Source organism: Manis javanica, chromosome 8, assembly GCF_040802235.1.
Source record: "Manis javanica isolate MJ-LG chromosome 8, MJ_LKY, whole genome shotgun sequence".
In the NCBI taxonomy this organism is placed as follows: domain Eukaryota; kingdom Metazoa; phylum Chordata; class Mammalia; order Pholidota; family Manidae; genus Manis; species Manis javanica.
The window spans coordinates 51,875,252-51,887,373 of NC_133163.1; the positions used below are offsets into that span (position 1 = coordinate 51,875,252).

General features: G+C 35.2%; 1 protein-coding gene across 1 annotated transcript in view; it reads left to right on the plus strand.

Moving 5' to 3' along the window:
• The window catches only part of MDGA2 (MAM domain containing glycosylphosphatidylinositol anchor 2), an 862,553-nt gene that overhangs the window by 540,711 nt on the left and 309,720 nt on the right, over positions 1-12,122 (plus strand). Inside the window, exon 5 of the mRNA XM_037016589.2 lies at positions 6,352-6,484. Within this exon, the coding sequence (XP_036872484.2) occupies positions 6,352-6,484 (133 nt within the window). The remainder of the gene's footprint in view (positions 1-6,351; positions 6,485-12,122) is intronic.

The following is a 12,122-nucleotide window of genomic DNA, read 5'->3' on the forward strand; positions in this document are numbered from 1 at the left end:
CTGTCTAGTTCCTGATCTCAGAGGAAAAGCTTGTAGCTTTTCACTGTTCAGTGTGATGTTGGCTGTGGGTTTATGATAGATGGCCTTTATTATGTTGAGGTACCTGCCCTCTGTACCCATTTTGTTGAGAGTTTTTATCATGAATGGATGTTGAATTTTGTCAAATGATTTTTCAGCATCAATGGAGATGATCATGTGGTTTTTGTCCTTCTTTTTGTTGATGTGGTGAATGATGTTGATGGATTTTCAAATGTTGTACCATCCTTGCATCCCTGGGATGAATCCCACTTGGTCGTGGTGTATGATCCTTTTGATATATTTTTGAATTCGATTTGCTAATATTTTGTTGAGTATTTTTGCATCTATGTTCATCAGGGATATTGGTCTGTAATTTTCTTTTTGGTGGAGTCTTTGCCTGCTTTTGGTATTAGGGTGATGTTGGCTTCTTAGAATGAGTTTGGGAGTATTCCCTCTTTTATTTTTTGGAAAACTTTAAGGAGAATGGGTATTATGTCTTCTCTGTATGTCTGATAAGACTCCAAGTTAAATCCATTTGGCCCCGGGGTTTTGTTCTTGGGTAGGTTTTTGATTACTGCTTCAATTTCTTTGCTCATAATTGGTTTGTTTAAATTTTGTATTTCTTCCTTGTTCAGTCTTGGAAGGTTGTATTTTTCTAGGAAATTGTCCATTCCTTCTAGGTTTTCCAGCTTGTTAGCATATAGGTTTTCATAGTAGTCTCTAATAATTCTTCGTATTTCTGTGGAGTCTGTCGTGATTTTTCCTTTCTCGTTCCTGATTCTGTTGATGTGTGTTTATTCTCTTTTTCTCTTAGTAAGTCTGGCTAGGAGCTTATCAATATTTTGTTTATTTTCTCAAAGAACCAGCTCTTGGTTTCATTGATGTTTTTCTATTGTTTTATTCTTCTCAATTTTATTTATTTATTCTCTGATCTTTATTATGTCCCTCCATCTGCTGACTTTAGGCCTCATTTGTTCTTCTTTTTTCAATTTCAATAATTGTGATGTTAGACTATTCATTTGGGGTTGTTCTTCCTTCTTTAAGTATGCCTGGATTGCTATATATTTTCTTATTAAGGCTGCTTTCACTGCGTCCCACAGAAGTTGGGTCTTTGTGTTGTTGTCATTTGTGTCCATATATTCCTTGGTCTCTATTTTAATTTGTTCATTGATTCATTGATTATTTAGGAGCATATTGTTAAGCCTCCATGTGTTTGTGGGCCTTTTTGTTTTCTTTGTACAATTTATTTCTAATTTTATACCTTTGTGGTCTGAAAAGTTGGTTGGTAGAATGTCAATCTTTTTGAATCTACTGAGGCTCTTTTTGTGACCTAGTATGTCGCCTATTCTGGAGAATGTTCCATGTGCCCCTGAGAGAAAGTGTATCCTATTGCTTTTGGATGTAGAATTCCATAGATGCCTATTAGGTCCATCTGTTCTAGTGTTTTGTACAGTGCCTCCATGTCCTTACTTATTTCCTCTCTGGTGGATCTATCCTTTGCAGTGAGTGGCGTGTTGAAGTCTCCTAAAGTGAATGCATTGCATTCTATTTCCTCCCTTAGTTCTGTTAGTATTTGTTTCACATACGCAAGTGCTCCTGTGTTGGGTAAATATATATTTAGAATGGTTATATCCTCTTGTTGGACTGAGCCCTTTATCATTATGTAGTGTCCTTCTTTATCTCTTGTTACTTTCTTTGTTTTGAAGTCTATTTTGTCTGATATTAGTACTGCAACCCCTGCTTTCTTCTCGCTGTTGTTTGCCTGAAATATGTTTTTCCATCCCTTGACTTTTTGTGTGTGCATGTCTTTGGGTTTGAGGTGAGTTTCTTGTAAGCAGCATATAGATAGGTCTTGCTTTTTTATCTATTCTATTGCTCTGTGTCTTTTGATTGGTGCATTCAGTCCATTTACATTTAGGGTGATTATTGAAAGATATATATGTATTGCCATTACAAGCTTTAGATTTGTGTTTACCAAAGTTTCAAGGTTAGCCTCTTTAGTATCTTACTGTCTAACTTAACTCACTTATTGAGCTGTTATATACACTGTCTGGTGATTCTTTATTTCTCTCCCTTCTTATTCCTCCTCCTCCCTTCTTTATATGTTGGGTGTTTTACTCTGTGCTCTTTTGTATTTCCTTTAACTGCTTGATTGGTAGTTGATTTTATTTTTTGCCTTTAGTTAGTATTTCGTTGGTCTGCTTTCTTTGCTATGATTTTATTTTCTCTGGTGACACCTATTTAGTCTTAGGAGTGCTCCCATCTAGAGCAGTCCCTCTAAAATACCCTGTAGAGATAGTTTGTGGGAGGCAAATTCCCTCAACTTTTGCTTGTCTTGGAATTTTTTAATCCCTCCTTCATATTTAAATGATAATCGTGCTGGATACAGTATCCTTGGGTCTAGGCCCTTCTGTTTCATTGCATTACATATATAATGCCATTCTCTTCTGGCCTGTAAGGTTTCTGTTGAGAAGACTGATGATAGCCTTGTGAGTTTTCCTTTGTAGGTGACCTTTTTTCTCTCTCTACCTGCCTTTAAAACTCTCCTTGTGCTTGATCTTTACCATTTTAATTATTATGTGTCTTGGTGTTGTCCTCCTTGGGTCCATTTTGTTGGGAGTTCTATGTACTTCCTTGGTCTGAGTGATTATTTCCTTCCCCAGTTTGGGGACGTTTTCAGCAATTATATCTTCAAAGACAATTTCTATCCCTTTTTCTCTCTCTTCTTCTTCTGGTACCCCTATAATGTGGATATTGTTCCTTTTGGATTGGTCACACAGTTCTCTTAATATTGTTTCATTCCTGGAGATCCTATTATCTCTCTCTGCGTCAGCTTCTATGCGTTCCTATTCTCTGGTTTCTACTCCATCAATGGCCTCTTGAATCTTATCCATTCTGCTTATATATCCTTCCAGAGATTGTTTCATTTCTGTAATCTCCCTCTGGACGTCATCCCTTAGCTCTTACATATTTCTCTGCAGCTCCGTCAGTATGGTTGTGACCTTTATTTTGAATTCTTTTTCAGGAAGATTGGTTAGGTCTATCTTTCTCAGAGGTTGACTCTGTGATTTTGGTCTGTATCAAATTCTTCTGCCTTTTCATGGTGATAGAGGTAGTTGTGTGGAGGTGGTGCATGTGTCGGGTGGGAGAATGTCCCTTCTTGCTGGTTTGTGGCCTTCTCCTGGGAGAACAGTGACCTCTAGTGGCTTGTGCTGGGCAGCTGTGCACAGACGGGGCCTCTGATTCTTGCCTGCCTGCTGTAGAGTTAAACTCTGTGGTAGCTGTGGGGGTGGCCTGCCTCCAGCTGCTGCTCCAATATGGTGGAGCTGCCTTGGAGGGAAAACAGGTGGGAGGCTGTTTATCACCATGAGGGGCCTTGGAGCTGTGCTGCCACTCAGGGGGTCAGGGTGCCCAGAGTTCCTTGGGATTCCAAGCCACTAGGCTAAGTGTCCCAGGATGCTTCCATCCAGCTGTGGGGTCCCTGTCCCTTTAAGCCTTTTAAAAAGCACTCGCTTTTCTTTGTCCTGGGGGTGCCAGCTGCGGGAACCCAGTCACAGGTCTTACTGTCCTGTTTCCCTATTATCCTGTATCCCATGCACTGTGTCTGCGCTCTGGTGTGGATGGCTAGGGCTGGGTGTTTAGCAGTCCTGGACTCCCTCTCCCTCCCCACTCCGACTCCTGTCCTCACGCCGGGAGCTGGGGTGAGGGTCACTAAGGTCCTGCTGGGCCGCAGCTTGTATCTTACCCCCTTCACGAGGCGCTGGGTTCTCACAGGTGTGGATGTAGTCTGGCTGTTGTCCTGTGTCTTCTGGTCTCTCTTTTAGGAATAGTTGTATTTGTTGTATTTTCAAAAATATATATGTTTTTGGGAGGAGATTTCCACTGCTCTACTCATGCTGCCACCTTAGCTCCACCTCCCCAACTGCCGATTTTGAACCCTTCATCTCTCTGGGCCTCAGCTGTTCCGTCTCTGAAACTGGGGTCCCACCAGAGACAAGGTGCGGGAAGAGTACAGCAGAGGAGCTGACCTTTACTAGAGGGCACATCCCCAAAGCCCCGTCTGCCATGCCCCTTTCCCCAGATGAAAGATTTTTCAAATGGCCTTTCAGATATGGAGAGTTATTTAGGTTTTTCTAGCATGGAAATGACAGGATGAAAGCATGTCTGTTGGCAGCATACAGTGTGATGAGCATGAAGGGGAGCTGCAGTTTTCTTCAGTAGGCAGTACATTACCTTAGCCAAATTAAGCATTCAATCATTATTTATTAAATCAGTAATTGATAAGAGCTTAATGCAAATATCATGACTATATTATTGGAAAGGAAAAGGCATTTGTGAAAGGAGAATTTCAGGAATTTCTCAAGTGAATGTAGGATTTGGAGCATTATGTTTAAAAATAAATAAATATGGTCAAGATTGAACATGTTTAAAAGTCAATAAAAGGCTCTAAATGAGAGATACTGAATATATGGACAAGAAATAATAATTCAAAGTCCAAGATTCTTGTTATTAAACAAGGAAGAGTAGGTTTAGAGGAATAGATGTGAAGTTCAGTTTATGGTATGTTGAGGATTAGGTGTCTGGGAGACATCAAAATGGACATACTGAGATAAAAATTTGGTATATGCATCTGAAATTGTAGGGAGAATTGCAGAATAAAACAGACTTTAGGAGGGGACAAGAAGTAGGGCTTATATAGCAAGGATTAAATCACTGACAGGAAATTTTATGAAATGGTAATTACCATGAAACAAATAGAATTCCTGGGAATGCCAACAGTTAAGTGTTGAGAGGAGGAAGAAAAGCAAAGAAATCTAAGCAATAACAGGCACAGAGGGAGGAACAATAAGGTATATCATTTACTCAAAAATTGTCTGACTCAACTGGTTGTAGTATAACATTGTTTTTCAACTCTGCTTTCTAACTAAACACAATTTTCTAGGCATTGTATATAGGTAACATAAATGAGAAGCTGTAATACAGTGAGAACATGTTGTAAATATAAGATGTAGCAACAAACATACTAATTCCCTGTATATTTGTATGTGTTTACATTTATTTGTATAGAGAAAAACACATTTTTCCTGAAGAAAAATTTAACGATAGAAAATTGTTGTTTATTTAACTGAGGAAAAAGCCAAAGTGTGCCTGATTTAACACTGTATTTTGACAGTGAATGAAAGTAATTATGGCCTCAATACTCATGTACACTGAAGGAGAATACCCTTGGAAAACTGTGTCTGCCTGTGTGGACAAGCTTTTCTGTGAATGAACAGGCAGTGTTGTTATGTACTGTTGATCCTTTCTGTATTCTGATCCTTCTGGGGAGTGTTTGAAAGTATTACAACTTTTAGGACTTGAGTAATGTTACTTACAGAAAATAAAAGAATACATGGTTCTGTACAGATGTTATCTGGAAAAATTAATATTTTGAAAACTGCTGTACTGAATATGATTTCACTGGGATATTGTTTACCATTTCCATCGTTAAGTTACTTAAGAAAGGAACTATTTTGTGAGGATGCATTAAATACTTTAAAATTAAAGAAATCCCAAAAGCCCTATTTTAAGCTGGGTAAGAGGATTCTTTTTCTTTTCTTTTTGTTTCTTTACTCTTTTATCCTTTGAACAATTTCATTATTTTTATATGGTCTTTCCTGGCTTATTGAGAGTTTGTAAGATATTTCTGTTCACTTGCCTGATTTGAGTCTATCTGCACATTCAATTGTGAGACCTAGATCTTGAACTCCTCATATGAAATAACCAGAACAGTAATAACATAGGAACACTCATGAATGCTTCTATAATGAAGTTTTAGAGCTGTCACTGATCCATATACACAAAATATTTTTGTATATAAACTTCATTATCTGTCATTAGATTGACTTCATTAACTTTGTGCTACAAACAGTGTTTCACTTATTGGCTCCTCTTCAGAATTTTTTTCTTTCATTTCCTGTTTAATTCTGCAGAGGGTGTAGTGTTGTTGAACAAACTCCATTATTAAGTACACTATTCTGATCTTTGCATAATAATTTGCATAACTACCACCAGAAGTAGATTTTTCTCCCTAGGAAGCTAGTTTGCAAAGAAAATGTTATTAATTTTCTTTGTAGTCTGTTAGTTTTTATCTCCTGGTACACCACAGCATTATTTTTAAAAGAAATGTTCTTTTGTTTTGTTCTGTTTTTAATTTGGGGCATTTTCCTTAAAATAAGACAGTCTGCCATATTTTGGTAATAATATGATATAATACAATATAATGCCATGTTTTTTCATTAATTCATATTGGTCACCATTGGCTTTTTCTAATGACCTTTTCTACATTTTCAGGGTGAAACAAAGATCTTAAAACTAAAGAATCTTCGACCTCAGGACTATGCTAATTATAGCTGCATCGCTTCAGTGAGGAATGTATGTAATATTCCTGATAAGATGGTGTCATTTAGACTTTCCAATAAAACAGGTATGGAACTACCTCTGAATGTTTTATGTCTGTTTTCACAACTAATGTTTAAAAAGACTCTAACTTTCTTACAGACCAAATGATTTCTATAATGTATTTAGGAACAATGCATCTTTTTTCCCAGAAAAATCTGTGATATCTGAAAAGCTTTTGGTAAATGGAGAGTGCAAACTGTGATTGTAATATGCTCCCTTGTAATCAGTTTATTTATATACATGAAAAATTATAATTCCTTAAAATGTTAAATTCATAAATGTCATAAGCAGGCCTATATCCTTGCTCAAAAAGAAATTTGAGAAATATTAGATTCTGCATATAAAAATTTATGATCCAAATTGCTGAAAGTGCTTTGTGATCTCAAAGCTAAGTAAAAGAACCTGTCTTTTACTCTGTTTCAATTAAGAAAGCTAACTGGTAAGTTCAGGTAGGTGCTTTTAGGAATGTATTTTTATAGAAAATGTCAAAAGAAGATTGCAATTCAAGTTAGCCTGTGTTTAGTAATACAGTCCTCAGAAAAACTGCAAAGATATTAAGAAGAAATTGCTACATGAAAAAGCAAAGAAAGAGCATTTGAATTAACTATCTTTGGTATGATGGTGTATAAAGAATCATCTTAATAAATTAGAACTTGAACTGGTTTTGCAGAACTTTCAGTGGCTAGTAATATACATTTTTATTTTTAAATAACTATGTTAAAATAAAGAGTTTTAAAAGTACTTTTCCCATTAACAAATACCTTGAAAATTCTGGGCTTTGTGTGCCTGTGTTTAGGTTCTTCCACTTCTTGGCTGTTGGGTCTTGTTGAACAAGTCACTTCACTCCTCTTTGCTTCAATTTTCTTAGAAACTCATGAAAGAATTAATGAGTTGATAAAATATGTGGAACAGACTTTATTAACTTTTCCAATAAAGAGCTAGTCAAAAATCTATCCAGTTCACTTGATGAAAAGATTAAACCAATAAAGATTGGAAGATGAAAAAAATGTGTGCTCCACTGAGATGTTGAAATTTTGAAAGGTCATTTCTTTACTTCATTTATTCATCAGAAACTTACTGGGGTCCTGTTATGTGTCAGCAATGGTAGGCATAGAGAAATTAGCTAAGATGTTAATTGCCTCAAAGTAGAGAAGTGCCCTACTAAGTACCAGATCAGTCATTAGAGGAAAGTTAAAGAAGAATGTGGGAGACAAAAGTAAATATTATCAGAAAGGATGAGAAAGACTTGATGGAAACTATGTTTCAGAAAAAAATAGAAATCCGTATAAAATCTTAGTTGACCTAAAACTTACAAAAGTTAATAATCTTATTTCACTTGAAAAAGAAGTAGGATATTGAGAAATAAAAATCAGAGAGTAACATATGAGAACTGTGTCTGTGTAGGGAAATTGGAAGTTCCATGCATGGCCAGGATTCTGACCCTGCTCCGCTTTCCCACTGCACACGTGCAGTGCTCTCAGGTGCAGGCTTGCACACGTGTTGGCAGTGAGCTATTATTGACTCTATATGAAAGAGCTCTGCCCAGTGCTCTGGGGCTGCTGTAGCTGAGAAGCCAGGAGGCAGAGCCTGACTTGCTGCATGCAGACTGCCCTGGAGGTGGACATGATTCTAGCACTCCACCTGCCATCACGAGAAAAAAGCTTGGTGTAAAATCATTTACCCCCAAAATGTTCTGTTACCATTTTTCGGTCTCACTGAATCCAGAGTGAACTTGCCCAGGGCTGAAACCCTCAGGTGAGACAGAATAATTATGTTGTTCTTAGTATTAATTATTTTGTGAATTATTATAAATGATTTTGTTTTCTTAGTTTAATTTTTTTTTCAAAATAATATGACCCAGAGAAACAAATTAAAAATAAAATGCAGGTTCTTCCTATGGGATGGGTAAAGTAGGTCCTATTGTAATGATGTGAGGAGTGAAATAGTAGATATATTATTATTTATGTTATGTTCTTGCACTTATTTTTAAAGTTATTTGTTATCTTTATAACTACTAGGATGTAAGCAGGTAGAGGATTTTTAAATTACATCTGATCCATAACAGACTGGCCTACAGTAATGAAAATATCCGTATACTGGTTTTTTTGAGAATCAATAATATCAACATAAACAAAACTTCTTTAAAGACTCAGAGGTACAATAAAATTACATTTAATATTTTTTTTGTTCAGAAATGTACGGTCTTATGATTTCCCAGTGTCTACAGCTACAAAGAAGTGGGGACAAAATTGATCCCAATGTTTGAAGAGTTATTTTAAATAGGAGACTGATTAATTACTTGAAATTTTTGTGGAACTGGAAAAAATGAACTTAAATCTCAGCCAGAGACTTTTATTAGGAATAATTAAGGACTGCTTGCCATAAAACCGAAAGGAAAAGATTAGCATGAGAGGTGATAGACTTTCCAGTTCCTGACGTTGTTTTGAACAGCCAGATGACTTTATTTCTGATATGATTTTTAACAATTACCAGCTCAGAAAACAGACTTGCCTAACAGCCCATTTGAGATTGCAAGAGCACTACAATACAGGTATTTTGTTGAATTCCACAGCTTTCTGTTCCATTTTTATATTTTTTCAGGCTAAATATTGTATATCTAGACTGAACTAAGAAAATAACCTATTATTCTCTTTTATAAATTACCTCATGAAAATTCTAGATTGATGTTCACTACAAAATGAGCATTAGAGTTATCGTACATAATTTGGATGAAAAATGTAAACTAGTAGCTTGTTTGACTCTTCAATAACTGTAATCAGGCATATCATGTGCCTTGTGCTTTACATATTCAAACCAGGTTTGCTTCAGCACTTTACCCATCTTGTGTTCAAAGTTGGAAGAGTTTGTGCATTTCAAATAGGTAAAATCATTGAGGAGCTCTCAAATTACACCAGGAATAAATTAAACATTTGGCATCTTCGTACAAACAGGTCTATAAACTGACAAGTGCATACAGGCTAGTTCACTGCTTTTCTAACATTGGAACAAGATCGTGAGTCACCAATGCTATAATCAATGTGAAATGCAGGTGCTCTTTATGTTTTCACTCATTTAAATCTCTAAATGACATAAAGGTCCTGTATTAATTCTTGATTTGCAAAATGTCAAGGAATATGTGTAACTCATTGAGGGGGAGAATATTCTATTATTAATATTCTAATTTGATTAATATCTGTTAATATAGTTATGAAAGTATAGCTTTGGAAATAATTTTTATAAAGGAGATCAAATAACTGACTAATAATAAATAAATTTTTGGTACAGATGAAATTTTATTTTAACATCTCTTTAGTCAAATAAGCTTTTTAATTGCAATGAGCCAATGGACCTGATTTGTACCATGCTCAAATGGCAAGCATATGAAGATGAAAATATTGTCTGCTGTAGATAAGATTTGCAAAAGTTTTTGCAGCAGAAAAATTGTATCATGGAGTACAGTTTTCTGAGCCCATCCCATCCCTGCTGAGTTAGACTTCCTGAGAATGACCTGGCCATGTATACAATTTAAACAAGTGTAAATAATTGCTTTGGAAAACAAATGTCTTTGTTATCAGACTAATTTCCAAGACCATTTTGTGAATAGGAACTTTGTAAATGAAAATTTTTTTCTGAAACCCAGAAATGTCTAGGTATCATTTTAAATTTAGTATCATCTGTAGATTCACCAATAACTTGTTTTCTAACTTTCCTACCATGAATTGGTATCATAATAGAGCTTGTAATTATCTATCTGCCTTGGAGTGTCTGGGCATTTGTTGGCCCCTGTTGATTACTTACTTGGTAGTCTATGAAAACTCTGTCCGAGAAAGGTCATTGCTTATCATACTTACCTAGATGCCTTATACCTTATCATGAAAATTCATAGTATTTTATAAAACACTGAGTAATATGTTCATTTATTGTCATGCATACTCCCTGACCAATTGACATAATGTTTGTAGCAAAGTCCAAAATTGGTTTTGGTTGCTTTCCTACTCCCATTTGGAAGAAAAAGAATATTAGCTATCGATTGGTAAATTAGTAATGTAGCTGTATTTTTCATAGTTTATTGAAACAGACCTATTATAAGGTATATATTTAGAATAATAATAAAATAGTTATACTTTGAAATGACCATAGTTATGGTAATTTTGAATATCAACTATTTCAAATTTCTTAGATTATCTGTAATTCTAACATGAGAGCACATAGAAATCATGATAAAACAAATTTAATTAGTTTTAATATATTTCAAGCACTTACATATGTTGATGTCTCAAGATTTGAAAGGCAAATAAGAACTAAGTAGGTTACTTATATTAGGACGAAATACATATTTTATACCTCCTTGAGAGGTTATGATGAATTCTGTACAGAAATGGGACAGGTGGGGCTAATTTCGCTTAATTATATGGGTCCTTTGATTCAGTCTGCTCAAATTTAGCATTTATAAAGATTATCTAATTAAGATTTCTTCCTCAAATGTGTATCACACTAGGAACGAAGTCACTGAAAAAGTATTACTGGCTTTATAAATATGGGAAACCCATCCCGCCTTCTCTTTCTTCCTTCCTTCTTCTTTCTCTTCTTTTTTTTTTTTGTCCCCCTTTTATCTGTCCCAATAAATTACCATGGAAAAAGATATACAGATTAGGAAGCATCTCTGTTCTCTATGTTAGATATCTATTCTTATTGTCTTATATAACCCATCAGGACATTGTAATATACATGCCCAGCAATTGCTGTGAATCTCAGTATAAAGTTGTTCTGCGCTGTGATCTATTTATGGTAGTTCTCTCCTATGTTTAGAGAAATTTAACTAACTTATCTAAGTATTATGAGAAATAAAATAATACTTCAGTTGTAGGAATTTTATAGAAATAGCGTGGGTATGAAAGAAAAATGTGTAAGCACTTCCTCCAGTGAAATGGTATGCCCCTCACCAGAGCCAGTTTAAGTGCAAAGGTAGAGACAGTAGACATTTTGCTGCATAACTGGGTACAAACCTTGTGAATTCCCCTTAGCCATATGGATATTTGGGTGAACAGAAAATATGATATTAGAATATGGTTGATACACCACACTAATGAAATGTTTCCTGTAACTTTTGCATGAGTCATGAAATTCAAAAATTTAGTTTTCAAACTCGAAGATGTTACTTAGCTTCTCTAAACTTATTTTTCTCCTCCCTAAATGAAGATAACATAAAGATCCACATCATTTGTTTTTGTAGGCTATAAATGCTATTAAATGAAAAACTTTAAAAACTATTTGGCACAAGTAAATACAATAGATAATAGTTATAACTGGATTGTTAACTTAGATAATAGAAAGAAGAAATAAAATTGGCACCTCAACAATCATGGTGAGCTTATAAGGATCGTAGACTTTTTTCTAGGATATGGTGTATAGCTTAAACCATTGATGACTAACCTTGAAATAAGTTCAGAACCATTTTATGAGCTACTTTTTTCAGTGGGTAAATTAAATGTTAATATTTCCCAGAAAAATCTGTGGAAATGAATACACATTCTGGTACATTTCTATTATTATCATAAATGCTTAATAGAAATATAAAATATGGTATATAAGAAAACAGATGAAAGTTGTATATTTTGTTGGTATGAAATAGATTCTTCGTCTGGGTGCTCTGTAATTTCCTA